The sequence below is a fragment of the Salvelinus sp. IW2-2015 genome, unplaced genomic scaffold (genome assembly GCF_002910315.2).
Source record: "Salvelinus sp. IW2-2015 unplaced genomic scaffold, ASM291031v2 Un_scaffold1411, whole genome shotgun sequence".
NCBI lineage: Eukaryota > Metazoa > Chordata > Actinopteri > Salmoniformes > Salmonidae > Salvelinus > Salvelinus sp. IW2-2015.
The window spans coordinates 171,122-182,577 of record NW_019942890.1 but is presented as its reverse complement, the minus strand read 5'-3'; the positions used below and the strand labels follow the sequence as shown (position 1 = coordinate 182,577).

The 11,456-nt window shown below is 46.6% G+C and overlaps 2 protein-coding genes across 3 annotated transcripts; one reads left to right on the top strand and one right to left on the bottom strand.

Moving 5' to 3' along the window:
* Positions 1-606: 606 nt before the first annotated feature.
* On the bottom strand, positions 607-5,726 carry LOC112070742 (methyl-CpG-binding protein 2-like). 2 transcript variants are annotated; one of them, XM_024138189.2, is made up of 3 exons: positions 5,671-5,726; positions 3,981-4,394; positions 607-2,922 (listed from the first exon to the last, which is right to left on the bottom strand). In XM_024138189.2, the coding sequence occupies exons 1-3, from the start codon at positions 5,700-5,702 to the stop codon at positions 1,119-1,121; spliced, it is 2,250 nt and encodes a 749-aa protein (XP_023993957.1). In that variant the 5' UTR covers positions 5,703-5,726; the 3' UTR covers positions 607-1,118. The 2 variants fall into 2 exon arrangements, with proteins under 2 accessions (XP_023993957.1, XP_023993956.1); XM_024138188.2 differs by lacking the exon at positions 5,671-5,726 and having other exon boundaries at positions 3,981-5,632.
* A 542-nt stretch (positions 5,727-6,268) lies between these two features.
* On the top strand, positions 6,269-10,965 carry LOC112070744 (uncharacterized). Its single transcript, XM_024138191.2, has 9 exons — positions 6,269-6,977; positions 7,740-7,913; positions 8,516-8,673; positions 8,779-8,977; positions 9,287-9,383; positions 9,713-9,884; positions 10,357-10,509; positions 10,688-10,854; positions 10,918-10,965. Exons 1-9 carry the CDS (start codon positions 6,733-6,735, stop codon positions 10,963-10,965), a joined length of 1,413 nt encoding a protein of 470 aa, XP_023993959.2. The 5' UTR covers positions 6,269-6,732.
* The last annotated feature ends 491 nt before the right edge of the window (positions 10,966-11,456 follow it).

The following is an 11,456-nucleotide window of genomic DNA, read 5'->3' as shown; positions in this document are numbered from 1 at the left end:
AGTGGAAACCTCCAGCCTGCTTGGGAAGACTTTAGGCTGTAGGGCTCTACTTGTCTCCCTGTGTAGGGAATAGGCTGCTGTTTCAGACAGAGACTACTTATATAGAAGGAGTGAATCGCACACACACACACACACACACACACACACACACACACACACACACAACACACACCACACACACACACACACACACCACACACACACACACACACACACACACACACACAGAGAGAAGGCTTGGCATCTACATAATATAGGCCAACGAGGAAAACATATGTCACCTAAATGAATATGCTGACTGTAGAGCAAGTACTGGAAACCCATCTGTGTCCCAAATGATTCCCTATTCAGTAGCACTACTTCTAGCTCACACTGTGTCCCAAATGATTCCCTATTCAGTAGCACTACTTCTAGCTCACTACTTTAGACCAGGGTTCATAAGGTTCTGGTCAAAAGCAGTGCATTATAGGGAATAGGGTGCCCCTATGGGAACGCAGCACAAAGCGTTGACGGACTGGATACTGAGCGTACTGCAGTAAACAGAGGACGCTACAACAGAAGAAGAAGCAGTGGCAGCTTGTATGACATATTGTCTGTTGTTGCCACTTCTAGCCACAACACTGGAAAAAGACCAACTGTGAGGAAACTACAGACAGGACACATGCCTCGGTCCCAGTTTTTCTTTATACGCCATCTTAAAAACCACAGTGAAGAACTGAATGACTGAGGTTTATGAGTCATCATCGTGGTTACCGTGGTTTCCATCTGATGATGGCACCGGAAGTGTAGGTCCTTCACTTCCTGTGAGATTTTAAGCAAAAGGCTTCTGGGGTCGGGGTCAGATGACAACAGGTTTAAAGCACAAAACAGAGAACAAGACAATGACCAAACAAAGAAAAGAAAAAACGTTCATTTATCAGGAAGCAATCTGTTGTGGGTTGACCAGGAAGCTGCGCTACCTGTCAATAAACAGATGAACAGCCCAACCCACAGAAAGAACAATCAACCAACAGCTGCCTTGTGTTTCTATGTACACGTCCTTTTCTGTTGTCTTATAAAACCCACTGCTCCTCTACACGGTTCCTTTTCTCCTTACAGACAGGGGTCCTAACATACAGTCAACTAACCCTTTCAGTCACCGGTGTCCGAGACTCGACGGTCTCCTCTCGGCTGGGCCTGGGCACAGTAGAGACCATCTCCTCTCGGCTGGGCCTGGGCACAGCAGAGACGGTCTCCTCCCGGCTGGGCCTGGGTACAGTAGAGACCATCTCCTCCCGGCTGGGCCTGGGCACAGTAGAGACCATCTCCTCCCGGCTGGGCCTGGGTACAGTAGAGACCATCTCCTCCCGGCTGGGCCTGGGCACAGTAGAGACCATCTCCTCCCGGCTGGGCCTGGGCACAGTAGAGACCATCTCCTCCCGGCTGGGCCTGGGCACAGTAGTGACCGTCTCCTCCCGGCTGGGCCTGGGCACAGCAGAGACGGTCTCCTCTCTGCTGGGCCTCGGTACTGCTGAGGAAGGTACAATGTCTCTCAAATCCCTCCCTACCACTGTCCCCGGTGCCTCGTCTGCTCGATTTCTGTTGCCTCTGGTGTCACTCGTTCCCACTACTACCACCGCAGACGAGCTGACCTCTCCCCTCTCTCCCCTCTCTCCTCTGGTCGTGGTGTGGCCCTCTGGCCAGCTGCTGGCCCGGCAGGGCCCCCTAGAGGTGCTCAGGTCCTGGGGCTTGTTCTGTTGGAGGGCCCCTGGCCCCACCGAGGCCCTGGCTGTATGGGAGACCAGGCCCATAGTCAGGCCGGGGAAGTGGTGGTGAGGGGGCCGCTGGGAGGGTTGAGGAGGATGATCCTCCACTACAGAGGAGTGTGTGTGATGGTGACGGTGGTGGTGGTGGTGGTGATGGTGTTTGTGCGGCGTACGCTCTTTCCTCTTGTGGCTGTGGCTCTTTGGAGTAGTGATACTACTGCTGCCTCCACTGGGCCAACTTTTCGACCCACCACTGGCCCCTGTGGTAACCGCTGCTGTCAGGGGACTGTCCTTGTGCTTCCTCCCTGGACTCTTTGGCAACTTCTGTCCCTGCTCTGTCCCTTCTGTTGCCACCACAGCCAGACCACTCCCTATTCCCATCCCAGTTCCTGCCCCACCACCACTCCCTATTCCCATCCCAGTTCCTGCCCCACCACCACTCCCTATTCCCGTCCCAGTTCCTGCCCCACCACCACTCCCTGTCCCCATCCCTATCACAGTTCCTGCCCCATCACCATTCCCTGTCCCCATCCCAGTTCCTGCCCCGAGCAGTGGCGTGGTGATGGCTGGAGTCTCCTTAATCTCCTCAACAGTTTCTCTAGTCTTGCGTTTCTTGATGGGCAGAGCGGTCTGCTGTACCGGCTCAGCGGAAGACTCCCTCTGAGCTTTCCTCTTAGCTTCTGCAGCCATGATAGCAGCCGCTGCGTAGGAGGAAGTACTGGAACCCGCCGCCCCAGAAGCTGCTGACAGTGCCGACCCAGTCACCCCCGACCCTGGCTTACACCCCCGCTTTTTCAGAGCAGTCTGCGGTTGTATCTCCGCTTTCCTTTTCCGTCCTGGGCGCTTCTTGGTGACTACGACCAGGTCCGATGTCTGCCCAGCTGCCTCGGATACCTTGGACGTTTCAAACGGCATCTTCACCAGGAGCTTCCCGGGACTCTTCTCCGCCACACCCTCCGTAGCCGGGCGCGGCTTTCCACTCCCCTTCGGCCGGCCCCGGCCCCTCCCCGACGGTTTCACCACTTTGGGTTTCTTCGGGGGTCGCTTCTCGCGGCGGGAGGGGCTGCCACGCCCGGTTACGGTGAAGTCGAAGTCGTTGGGGTCGGTGGCGGTGTCCCCAACCTTCTGGAAGTAGGCGATCAGCTCCACCTTGGATCGGAAGGCTTTCCCTTCTGGGCTGAAATACAGATCAAACCAAAACATCCTAACTGTAAACGGATCTGTTAACGTCCTGTCTGTAAACACAAGTCTGGAATATTTTTGTGTGTATACGATGGAGATGAAATGTTCATCCCTCTGGAGATCGACTATAAGGGAGTGTTCTTGGAATAAAGAGTGCGTCTGGGCGAGTAGGAACCAATATATACACAGTACCAGTCATAAGTTTGGACACACCTACTCATTCAAGGGTTTTTCTTTATTTTTACTATTTTCTACATTGTAGAATAATAGTGAAGACATCAACACTATGAAATAACACATATGGAATTATGTAGTAACTAAAATAAATTGTAATATTTTTTTTTTTTTTTAAACTTCAACAAATCAAAATATATTTTATATTTGAGATTCTTCAAAGTAGCCACCCTTTGCCTTGATGACAGCTTTGTAGAAAATAGTCAAAATAAAGAAAAAAAACTTGAATGAGTAGGTGTGTCCAAACTTTTGACTGGTGCTCTATGTATGTATGTATGTATGTATGTATGTATGTATGTATGTATGTATGTATGTATGTATGTATGTATGTATGTATGTATGTATGTATGTATGTATATATATGTATGTATGTATGTATATATTGAAGTATTTCCCTAAAACTGAAAACAGTCCCATGAAACGCTCTTTATACAGTTCAGTCACATTACATTATCAAAAGGGGGAGGAAACTGGCAGCATTTTGTTACTTCCTGGGAAGGATTTTATGTCACCCCTAAAGGAGATCAGGCTGTAACATATTTAGTATTATCATATGAAATCATTTCTGTTCGGGGAATAACCTATGTGTAAATGTAATCTGTTGCTGTATTTTTGTTGTGGTATCTGTGATCGTTTAGTCTTGTCTTGTGTATTTTCTTAATCATTGTACCTAAACTGTATGTGTAAACATGTATACMCAGGGTCCAGCTGTAAAAGAGACCTTGGTCTCAGTCTGTGTTCCTTGTTGAAATAAAAAGGTATAATAATATGCTTTTAAGAGACAATATTTGATAAGGCTCTCTCTCATAGCCTACTCACTTCATCAGGTAGACGTCAAACTTCCCGGCGGACCGTCCAGACTTGCGTTGTTTGAGTTTACGTGTCCAGCCCTGGGGTAGAGAGGGGTCATCGTAGAGCGGACCTCGGTCTCTGATGATGGACCTCCTCTGTTTGGGCGAAGGGGAGGACTCAGAGAGACCCGAGGCCTCACCAGCTGCAGCGACCATGGGCTCTGAGGGCCCCGCCTCGGCCTCGGCTAGCTGGAGCTGTTCCTGGTCTGCACAGGGCTGCTGGGCTGGAGGATGAGGAGGGGAGGACATGGTGGTGGATGAAGACTCCAGCCTCTCCTTCTCCACATCCCTCCTCTCCCGCCTCACCTTCTTGGGCTTGCTGTGTGTCTTAAGGTCCTTGGAGCTCTGATTCTGGTTGGCGTCCTCACTCTTCTCCTCACTGCTGTGGAAGACAACATTAGTCATGAGTGGGAAGAGGCAGAGCAGAGACATGATCTCATCAGATCAGAATATCTAGAATGGCTATCTTTGGCTGATAAAGACATTTTAAACAAGAGTTCAAAGTCCCAGATAAGTTTCGAAACCTCAGCTTGCTCCCCCCCAACCCAACCTACATTAATTCACAAAAGTGTAGTAAAAACATCACTTTGGGGGATTGTTGTTGTTATTGTGTTGTTTCCTCTCATAGTGAAACATATATTACATTACTAGCAGTTTGGAAAATGCACCAGGACTGGACTGATACATCTACTGGCTGAGGAACTAGCCTAAACCAAGCCCTATATCAGGCATATAGAATGATGCAGCCAGCAAGAGAAGCCACTGGGGCAAAATATACGTATGGTTGAAATGTTATGAACTACACACACACACACCTTATCATGATCTACACAGCAACACTTATTGAAATGCATATAAACAATATTTACCGTACTTTTTTTTTTTTTTAATTGAAATTGTCCCATCTAGAATATTTCATTACCAGACGTCAGTGTAGAAAAATATAAATACAGGGCGGTATTTTGACAGTACATCACTGTACTTCTCTACTACGGCACTCACGGTCTTTCATGCAATAAAAGCAATACTTTGAATGCTTCATAACATGAGTATTAGTTATTCTAGAAAATGGGCCAACTCATGTCAGCTAGTTCTAGCGTTTAGCTAGATGATAACAGTCGTCACAACCAGAAACCTAGCTAGGATATTTTCCCTGTGGGGGAAAAAAAAGAAGCATTATCATAACAAACGCAGCAATGATGTGGCTACTTTGTTGCCACAGTACCATGTCAAATGGCAACGTATGTAACCAGCTGACGCTACAATGTATCCAGCTACAGCTATTTAGCCAGCCCGTTAGCAGCATGCCAAATTGGTTACGAGGGTGGAGGATGCGGACAAATCTATTTTGACAGTTAATATCTTAAACACATCTACTGCTCTGTTTTCAGAGAGGTCAGAAAAATGACACACACCCAACCACATACGTTCGCTAACTGAGAATTTCTTCGCTCAGCCATGATCTTGTAAAGTAAGGGAAATACTTAGCTATAACTTGGTGACGTATTCAGAACGCTTCTTTCAGTAAGCTACCCTGCTGACCAGTTCATAACAAAAGTACACCACATTACTTTAGTTAAATACAGCGATATATTTTAAAAGACCTGCAGTCATATAACTCGACATTTAAATGGTGAATACATGTAATTCACACTTACAGTTTCTCCTCTCCGCTCTCTACGGCGGCCATTTTTATTTAAATAAATAATTTTATAAAAATGTCTCCAAACATCTCATGGGTACCTCTCTGAACCCCGCCCCCTGCCTCAATTCCACTGCCGTCAGTGGCGTACTCACGCGAGATCCGTGGAACAGTTTTATAAGACCCATCGCATGAGCGCTTGGATCTCGCGAGAGAAGTTGTCTTACYCTGTAAATATGTAAATGATTGTGAACTCTGAGCTGAGGCTACTATCTCCATCTGCAGAAAATACACATGACACACATAATCGCACAGCAAGGCTGAATGTACAGGCAGGCTATGCACTGGTGTTAAATGTAGGATTTTCTGACTGACCAGAAAATCCCCACTATAGCGTTCCTTGACAATCTTTCTCCCATTCAAAGTTGCATTTATTCAGCTCTAAACACATTCAAGTGATGTAATTACAGGTAAAATAGTTTAAATTGAAACGTTTTCTCTTCTCTGCACTGATTGTAGTCCCAAACCCTGATGATTGACAAATGATCAGATTCAACTCACCCATTAATTACGGTGTAGCTTTAATTGGGCTGGTTAATTGTTTGCCCCCTTTGCAACCTCTACAGCAGGTGACATCATCCTGACAGCCTACCCTAGGGGGAAGGCAACCCTGGGCTTGGAATGCCTCAGGACTTCAGCTTTTTGATTTAACTGAACCTGGAAGACCAGGGCCTGGTTTCCCAAAAGCATCTTGATAAGGCTAAGTTAATAGTTATAACATGTTTTATATATATATATATATAGTTCTAACAATGAAGTTAGTCTTAAAATGCCTTAGGAAAAGCGGGCACAGGTGTGTTGAATTTAGGCAATCACTAAACTGTTCAATTAGCTCAGTGGGTCAGGTGCCGTGCTTACTTGGATGTGGCCCTCCAGGAATACAGTTGCCTGCATCATTTGATTGCTTTTTTCCCCTGTCTGATTTCCTACCGTAACACTTGATTGCTGACTGTGTAGGTGACCTTAAAATATATATATATATATATATATATATATTTGTTTTTATTTTTTGTCGGAAATGTGGACTTTGTGTCTTCTCTGCGTCTGTTTACCATGGTCGTCGTGCCGTGACGCAGAAACAGCTGCTAACGTTGCGGCTGAAGGCAGAGCCGCGCTGCAGAGGGTTCGGAACCTTGCTGCCCAACCGCGCTATGGTGACTGTTGGTCTAACGCGCTGGAGAACATCGACGCGCGTTGCAGAGACTTCACAGTTGATATACAGAGTAGGATTGCCCTACTTTTCACCCACTGTCACCTGCGCAAGTAAATAAACACTTTTTTTTTTTTTTTATTAAAATATTTTCAACAACTGTTTGCTGACAGCTCTATCTAAGTGCAGCATGGTAGAAAAAGCTCCCTTGGCATCTCGAGTTACTATAGGTAGACTTATTGAAATGTTTAGTAGGCCGATATAAATATTAGGCTACTGCAATATAATATTTAAATTGTGGGMTTTTTTATCCTCCAGAAATTAAGATAGACTGGTGGTAGTTCATTATGGCATTGTGCCAGTGACTGAATAAGTACGTTTCCTTATGGCATTGTGACTGAATAAGTACGTTTCCTTATGGCATTGTGACTGAATAGTACGTTTCATTACGCATGTGACTGAATAAGTAAGTTTCCTATGGCATTGTGACTGAAATAAGTAGTTTCCTTATGGCATTGTGACTGAATAAGTACGTTTCATTACGCATTGTGTGACTGAATAAGTAAGTTTCCTTATGGCATTGTGACTGAATAAGTAAGTTTCCTTATGGCATTGACTGATAAGTACGTTTCATTACGTCATTGTGACTGAATGAGTACGTTTCATTACGGCATTGTGACTGAATAAGTACGTTTCATTACGGCATTGTGACTGAATGAGTAAGTTTCCTTATGGCATTGTGACTGAATAAGTACGTTTCCTTATGGCATTGTGACTGAATGAGTAAGTTTCTTTATGGCATTGTGACTGAATAAGTAAGTTTCACTACGGCATTGTGACTGAATAACAGTAGGCTACATTGTTACGTCTGTCAGATCTGGCCGTCCATTCCCAGCATGTCCAGAGGGCAGCGAGGTCAGTAGCTGTACTAGAACCATGGACCCTGTGGCCTTCAACGCCTACACGGAATTCTTCACCCACGCCCACAGCATCTGTCGACACCTGCAGAGCGAGAGCTGGCAACACCAGGCTGAGAACACCATCCACAGGTGCAGTGGTATGTGCGGTACACCTGACTACAGGTGCAGTGGTATGTGCGGTACACCTGACTACAGGTGCAGTGGTATGTGCGGTACACCTGACCACAGGTGCGGTACACCTGACCACAGGTGCGGTACACCTGACCACAGGTGCAGTGGTATGTGCGGTACACCTGACCACAGGTGCAGTGGTATGTGCGGTACACCTGACCACAGGTGCGGTACACCTGACTACAGGTGCAGTGGTATGTGCGGTACACCTGACCACAGGTGTGGTACACCTGACTACAGGTGCAGTGGTAGGTGCAGTTTAGTCAGTGTTCACAATTCATCTCAATTCATTCAGTGGGTGAGTTTGGTTTTGCTTTGCCAGGTGTTCCGGTTGGGCGGGGTTTGTACAGTTTACCTAATTCCATTGGTTGTAAAATGAAATCTCCACTCACCCGGGGCACCGGGCTATGCAAAACGAACTTGTTCAATAGCTCTCCAGGAGAGTTGACGATCCATATCGTAGATGTTCTGTTATTGGACAAGGTTTTTAAAGTAGTAACTCCCTGTTTTAACCACTTTCTTCTGTCTGGTGCCCTGCTGAATGTGGTGCTGGTGTCTAGGCTAACAGAGAGCTCAGCGGGGGTGGTGGAGCAATTGTCCTCTACCCAGCGTATGGCTGAGAGCCTAGTGGAGGCCCAGAGCGTCGCCCTCAAGTCACAGGAGACGATCCTACGCAACGGAGAGGAACTCAAACACACTCTCCACCATTCTACCCAAGGTAGCCGCCGTCTCAGTCCCTGTTCTGTTAAAGTGATGTTTATGGCTAACTTGTAAGAAAATCCTCATCCAAGGAAGATCATGTCTCCTTCACACCTCTCCTCAGGCATCAGAGCAGTATTTGATGAGATGAGACTGTCAGCCCAGGAGCAGCAGGTAGCATTCTCCGAGATCTTCAACCGTGTCGCTTTCCTCCAGAGTTTCATCATGTCAGAGTCTCACACCCTCACCAGTCTACTCTACAACTCACTGGGGTTCCTCGCTGCCTTCTTCCTCACCTCTACACAGCGGACTGCTCCAGCCAGGTGTGTACCTTTTATGTTTATATCATCCATCCAGTTACACGTGAACACCTGGCCTAAGTGGTTAGAAAGCAGATTAGGGGATAGTGCTGTGCGGGGCGGGAAAGTATGTGTTATGGCTTTACACCCCCCCCCCCCCCCCCTTGCTATATTGTGGATAAAGAGTTGAACTGTCTAACAGAGTTCTTTTTAATTGGAAGCCTCTCCAACAAAAGCCAGGCAGAATCAGGAATTCTCCATGGCCCCTTGGAATGGTCGGTGATCCCATGTACCATTCTGGTAACTGTCCTCTTTGTCATGTCACCTATCCAGACTTGTTCTGTTTGGTCTGGTAGTGCTGAACGTGTACCTGGAGAGGATGCTCTGTAGAGCTGTGCTGGACTCCTCTGAACCAGGCTACCAGCAGATGGTGAGTAGAGCATGTGTTAGTTAATATGCTTCAAGAGAACCTACGGGGAATCTTCAAAGCATATGTGACAGTGTGGAAATTCCACCCAGAAATTCTGCTCACTTCTAGATCCGAGTTGGACCAACTCTTACACGTAAAGAAACTATGGCAACACATTGGACAAGAAAAGTATTGGTGGATAACTTGTCTTCTACTACATTTTGACTGTGTTCACTCAACATTTCAGAGTGCTGTCTGTTGACACATCTGTAAATGTCTCCTGGTGCTGTGTTCTAACCAGCGATGGAGTCTTCCAGTCTTGACTCCATTTCCCCTGTGTTTCTGCCCAGGAGCAAATCAGCCTGTTGGTGGGCCTCCTCAGAAGGGCCATGGTCCTAGTGGGTCTATTGGCTCTGGTCTACGTTGCTGTACGGTATCGTAACGTCGCCAAAGAGAGCCTGGAGATCCTCACCCAACTCAAAGAGACTCGTACAAGTCTTCAGCTGGCCCTGCAGAAAGCAGGTAGGTTTGGGTATACGGCTTAGTTTTAGCCTGGTCCCAGATCTGTTTGTATTGTCTTGCCAAACTTGTGGTTGACACAGGGACTTGGCTATACAGCACAGATGGCTATCTGATATTCATGGTGCACAGACAGCGGTTTGAGAGGTTTAAAGCTCGACAGCTCAAGACAGAGCAGTCTGGATCAATTGGATTTTCAAGTGACTTTAGTCCATTCATAAAGTCGCTTTAAAAATGTAATTAATTCAGTCAAATAGTTTCCTGAGGATTTTTTMATTTTTTTAATCAATACTGAATGTCCCCAAAGCATTGTGTGGGGTTGTATTTACGAGGAACCAAACAGGATGAAACTGGGAGGGACCTACCTAAATCTGTCCAATAAACACCACTTATTTTAGTTTTCTGGGTAAAAAAAAAAATATATATATATGTTTTTCAACGGTGTGAACAAATAAAATACGACACTGCTGTCCAGAGTGTCTTTCTGAGGCGGTGGACAGGAGGAGCAGTGGAGCAAGAGGTCGAAGGTCAGAACAACGACCCAGTAGAAGGAAGGAGAACGAGGACGAAAACGACACCACTTTGGATTTCACATCGGAGAAACCCTACATGACTCACACCGATGATGGTGAGGAATATTATACTCATCATGTCAGCACCATCAGCACGACATATAACTCTCATGTTTTAAAACACATTTTTCCGTTATCATCATGAATGATTTATTTGAAAGTCTAAGATGCTCTGAATGTAGTATGGTGAGGGACTGTATTGTGCAACACAGCCAGTTGTTTGTGTTGCATCAGGTTGGCAGTATGACAGCAGTTACAGCACCCCTGGAGGAGAAGAGACCTCCTCCACCAAGAACCAGCGTACCTTACCCAGCCCTGCAAGACCTCAGCGTCGCTCCTCTGTCTCTAGACGTGCCCCGTCCTCCCCTTTGGTCTACAGTATACTGGTGGAGGATAAGCAGGTAGACTTGTGAATAGGGTTGCAAGCTTTCTGTAACTTTCCKAAAATCCCCTGGTTTTTCCAGAAATCTCTGTTTGGGGGAATGTTTGTTCCCCTGTTGATTCCCTCGTAACCAAGATTTATGGAAAACCTGGCAATTTTGGGGAAAGTTACTGTAATTTTGCAACCCTCCGGTTGGTTTAAACTCTAACCCTGTTCCTGAAGAGAGACCTTCCTGTTGGTTCAAACTCTAACCCTGTTCCTGTGAAGAGAGACCTTCCTGTTGGTCAAACTCTAACCCTGTTCCTGAAGAGAGACTTCCTGTTTGGTTCAAACTCTAACCCTGTTCCTGGAGAGAGACCTTCCTGTTGTTTCAAACTCTAACCCTGTTCCTGGAGAGAGACCTTCCCTGTTGGTTTAAACCTAACCCTGTTCCTGGAGAGAGACCTCCTGTTTGGTTTAAACTCTAACCCTGTTCCTGGAGAGAGACCTCCTGTTGGTTCAAACTCTAACCCTGTTCCTGGAGAGAGACCCCTTCCTGTTGGTTCAAAACTCTAACCCTGTTCCTGAGAGAGACCCTCCTGTGGGTGTAAACTCTAACCCTGTTCCTGGAGAGAGACTCCT